This window comes from Penaeus vannamei, chromosome 42 (genome assembly GCF_042767895.1).
Source record: "Penaeus vannamei isolate JL-2024 chromosome 42, ASM4276789v1, whole genome shotgun sequence".
Classification (NCBI taxonomy): Eukaryota; Metazoa; Arthropoda; class Malacostraca; order Decapoda; family Penaeidae; genus Penaeus; species Penaeus vannamei.
The window spans coordinates 4,012,777-4,017,776 of NC_091590.1; the positions used below are offsets into that span (position 1 = coordinate 4,012,777).

General features: G+C 36.4%; 1 protein-coding gene across 1 annotated transcript in view; it reads left to right on the top strand.

Annotated features, from left to right (window-relative positions):
- Window positions 1–5,000, top strand: part of LTV1 (LTV1 ribosome biogenesis factor) — an 8,813-nt gene that overhangs the window by 2,951 nt on the left and 862 nt on the right. The window contains exons 2-9 of the mRNA XM_027379758.2: window positions 695–829; window positions 943–1,089; window positions 1,225–1,330; window positions 1,464–1,731; window positions 2,664–2,904; window positions 3,494–3,706; window positions 3,980–4,199; window positions 4,330–4,451. Of these exons, the coding sequence (XP_027235559.1) occupies window positions 695–829; window positions 943–1,089; window positions 1,225–1,330; window positions 1,464–1,731; window positions 2,664–2,904; window positions 3,494–3,706; window positions 3,980–4,199; window positions 4,330–4,451 (1,452 nt within the window). The remainder of the gene's footprint in view (window positions 1–694; window positions 830–942; window positions 1,090–1,224; window positions 1,331–1,463; window positions 1,732–2,663; window positions 2,905–3,493; window positions 3,707–3,979; window positions 4,200–4,329; window positions 4,452–5,000) is intronic.

Genomic DNA, 5,000 nt, shown 5'->3' on the forward strand with positions numbered 1-5,000 from the left:
AAAGTTCCAGTGATGCAAAGGAAGACATTCAGGAAGACAAGGCAAGAGTTCAGGTGCAGGAGGGATTAGAATAATCATCCTGAACCGTATCCATGTTGACAGATGTAGAAAAGGTATGAATGAGACTGCATATCTTCACAATACAAGAGATGTATTTGATTGGTTTCGATTACGTCTTCATCAGAAATACATGTATTTCTGATGAAGACGTAATCAACACCGGTCAAATACATCTCTTGTATTGTGAAGATATCCAGTCTCATTCATACCTTTTTTACAATAATCATCCTGCCTAATTACAAGTTGAATATAAATATGCTTCAAAGGGTGTGTGTGAGTAGTAGTTGGGATTGAGGAGGGAACCTAGACACTGCTAAGGAAAGCAGAGCTCAGTTAACTTTGCTGTAAACGATAGTTGGAGAGGCATTTGCTGTTAAGGGGACCCCCCACCTTAAGCGAGAAAAGGGGCATCACAATAGCTTTTAAATTTAGCTGGATGAATGTATACATATAGATATAGATACAGGTATATGTACTTATGCATGTATGTGTGTCTGAATGTGTGTGTGTATTTTTTATTATGCATTAATTTGCTGGGGAGTCGAGTAAATGTAATGAAAAAACTTGGAGGGATAAACCATTCATGTACTAAAAGAATAAATATTAATACTGATCTGTTTTCTTTCCTTTTCAGGGTAAAAAGGGTAGGAAATTCATAGACAAGAAGCGAGATGTCCTGCACACCTTCAAGGTTGTGGCCCGAAGTCAGCGGGATCCACTTGCCGCTGATGAGACGGCCCCACAGGGTGTTCTGCAGTCGGTAGATGAGGTGAGGATCGAGATGATGACATTGATGATTATAGAGTAGTTATTATTATTATTTTTTCTATGCATAGAATTTCACAAGGCAATTCCTTTGTGTGACCAGTTTCATATTTGCAGAACACTCACAAGGCTGAGCAGGAGAAATATGGCATTTATTTTGATGACGACTATGACTACTTACAACATCTGAGAGGTGTGCGTGAAGCGGTTGAGTGGGATAATTTGGATCTTGAAGTTTACACCATTCGAAATGAAGACACTAAGGTAAACATTTTTGTTATTTGCTATTGAACCAATTGTGTGGAGATGTGTTTACTATTTTTATTTGTTTGATTATACTTTATTCCTGTATAAATAAGAGATCAGAATTGATGCATGTGTTGCTCTTTTTATTTAAAGGACAAGAAAAAATTAGAAGGCAAAAAGTTGGTCCTTCCATCTTCTGCCTTTGAATCTTATGTTGAGGAACCCATTGGTCTTCTGAACAAAGCTGCACCAGTGACAGGTTTGTGACAGATGTGCTTGTCTTAAGGAACAGTTCTTTAATTTTTTTTTCTCTCTCCATGTCAGTGTAATGATAATAATGTGAATGATTATAATGTGGATATTTTTCTAAGTTGATTTTTATCCACGTTCAGGACCACGGCCAGAGCTAGACCCGGATATTGTCGCAGAATTGGATGATGACTTTCTGGATGGGGAAATGTGCAACCCAGACGAGGATGGTGCTCTTCCGGATAATTTTGTGCTGATGCTCAACTCGGAAAATCCCGTAGATGAATTTGACGAGGATGGAGAATGGGAGGACTGTGATGAGGATGAAGAAATATGGGGCAATGGTTATGACAGAAAGATGCCGGCATTGGAAGATGCTATGGAAGGAATACCTCCATACTCAAAATTCAGGTAGGATGAATTTACAGCTCTTGGGGTTTGAATGATGCAACTTATTTTCAGGAAATAGAAAAAAAATGTATGTAAGGTCATTTGAGTATATTTGTTTCTTGTTCATTTTCATACAGTAGTCAGATATGTATATGATTCAGGCAGTATACCATACTGGATACTAGTCAAAACAAAATGCAGGGAGATGGGTAAATATTGGTAAAGCGGAAAGTAAAATTGTTTAAAAGTTATTAGGCTGTGCATTTAGATGTACAGCCTATAGAAAACTTTTATCATGTATGAGATCAACAGAGAGGCTGCCAAGGGAATATATTTTGATACAGTCCATTTTAATCAAGTTGTGAATGATTGCACATGTAATATTTGTAGCTACTCCATCCTTGGAAAAAAAATAGTGATGGCAGTTTTTGTGTTATATATTTTAAAGGATTCTTTTATATATCTCAAGGACCTCAAAATAAGACAATTATTTATGTAGAAAAGGTATGAATGAGAATGGATATCTTCACAATAAATGAAATGTATTTGACCAGTTTGGATTCTATCTAAATTGGGGTTATTTAATTTATTTATGGCATAGTCCTTTTGCCTGTGAAAACAAACAGATATCATAAGGTATGAATAAGGATGAAATGACACAGCCCCATTGAGAAAGGAAATGATAATCCTGTTTTGGATGGCTTTTGTGGAACTTTTGTATCGGCCTATGTAGGTTTTATATCACTAGCCATGATTTGTAAAGAAGAATATAAGTAATTATGTTTATGAAGCTATATTTTGATATAATGTAATGGCTGAAATGAACGTGCATGTGTCAGACAGATACTGAAAATTAAATCTAGGAATTGAGTACTGTATTAGGCTTAGTGTTCCAATAGCTCTCTTGTAGTCATTACTAGCAAAAAGAATATCTAACAATTTTTTTTTTCCAGTACTTATAGGGACAAAGGCCAAGATGAAGGTTATGACGCCGATGAGGAGGAGCGAGACTTCAGCAGTGACTTTAACGACAGTGACGACGAAGAAAGGGACGAGGTGTGCAGCCTAGAAGGGCCACCCCGGACCTTTAGGGACGAGGAGACCAAGTCTCACTTCACCAGTTATTCTCTATCGTCTTCAGTTCTTCGCAGAAACGAGTTGCTCTCTCAGCTGGATGGATGTTTTGAAGAAAAAGTAAGTGACGGGCCTGCTGTGGTTCAGTTGCTTCCCAGTTTCCTTCTTTAAGAGATCATAGATTTCTCCTTTTTTGGTTGATTTGCCTTCCGGTTACACTGCTTATGAAAATGCTTTTAAGGAGATAAATGTCTTTTGGCCTATTGACTTTTTTTTTATTAACATGGAATGTCCATTGAGAAATAAGATTTAAGAATGAAGAGGCATTGTTTAGATGGTTTAAAGTGCACTTTATGCATGTGTCTCCTGTCTAGGGTCTTATCCAACTGTATGGAAATCATTGTTAAGGAAAGAATTGTCGAATAAAATGAATAGATAAATAAATAAATGAATAAGTAAATAATTAGACATATCAATTAATATGAATTAATAGATAAACAGATAAAACAGACAAATGAATTAATTAGATTCTTGAAATACAATGAATATCAATATTGCCATGAAAGACCAAAAACTTTTTAGGAATTAATTTTTTTCCTCATTATCTGGCCATACATTCGGTTTGTGTGATGGTATACATATTGGAAGTGTATATGGAGAGGTAACTACCAAGCGGTTCAAGTGACTGACAAGTGTTTTATTTTTACAGTTCCTCCGAGAATATCAGGACGAACAGGTTGGAGCCCTTGATGGCGAAGACATAGATGGCTACGTGGACGAGGAGTCGCTTCTCTTCAAGCAGGTGATGGATCAGTCCCGAAAGCAGATGAAGGAAGATTCAGACGAGGAGAATACTAGGATTGTTAAGTGGATTAAGGACATGCAGCAACAGAAAGGTTATGGGAAAGAAGAGAAGGAGGAGGTTTGTATATTTAGAATATTTTTTGGTTGTGAAGAATAATTTTGTCACCATAGGAAAAAAAGGGGCATATAAGTTTGTATTTGTGTTATGATCTTTGGTGGATCTTATTTGTGATTGTCTTTCATCAATGTTGCATTTGTGTGATGTGAATGATCATCATCAGCCATCGAGGAGATCATCATTTTCATTGTCTTTTTCAGAGTCACTAATATTGTCATAGATATTATCATTTCTTTCATTATTACCAATCTTTAATTCTGTTTCCTTTGACAGGTGATTGTGTCAGACGACGAGCACAAAGAAAAATGGGATTGTGAATCCATTCTCTCCACGTATTCAACCCTCTATAATCATCCACGCACCATCACAGACCCCCCAAGACGCAAGAAGATTGCCATTAATCCTCGCACTGGCATCCCTGTGGAACATGAAGCAGGAGGTTTGACAAGAAAGGCCCTGGCGCAGCATGATTTAGACTCCGCAGCAACGAAAGGCAAGCAGAGTGTCTTGAAATGTGTTCTTAGGGAAATTATTGATCTTGCCTGTAGTAAGGTAAGGAAAATGACTTAATTGATATTAGTATTATTTTTTCCTTTATAATGAAGAGACGTTCTTGATCTCAGATGGTGGACAGTTGGACACGGAGACCCTCATTACAAGCATGTCAGCCATCTCATTCAGACCATCTGGAGAGACACCGGAAGAGCGTAGATTTAGGAAAAAGGCACTTAAAGAGTTACGAAGGGTAAGTTCCTCTGCTGTGATGCTCACTATTGAGTGGTCCTTCAGGCATTTTCAGTATATGGGCTCTAGAGGTCCTGATTTTGTGCCAAGCTGTGTAGTTTTATGTTTGTAAGGACTTGCAATAACAAGCATTTGTAAAAATAGCAAAAATATGTTGATTGTTTTGTCAACATATTCATTTATTTTTTTCTTTTAGAAAATTTACGAAGGTTTGATTTTGAGAAAATGGTAATGCAGCCACAAGAATATGGGAATCTTATGTATATATTTTTTTTATATTGTTTCCCAAGTTAGGAAAGAAATATAAAGCTTGAATTTTCTTAGTTGATTTTTGAAATCTTGTTTTAAATTTGTGATTATCGGTTTTTAATGTTCATTCACATTTGGAAATTGCTGCATATTGCGAGAGGAAGTAATGATATGCCAGAGCTTCTGTTGAAGAAAGGTGTAGCTTGAAGTGTATTATTTGTTTAAAATTGATAATAGTTTTGCAGTAAATCACACATAATAGATTTTCATCGTCAGTGTACTATATTTTATGAAAACATTC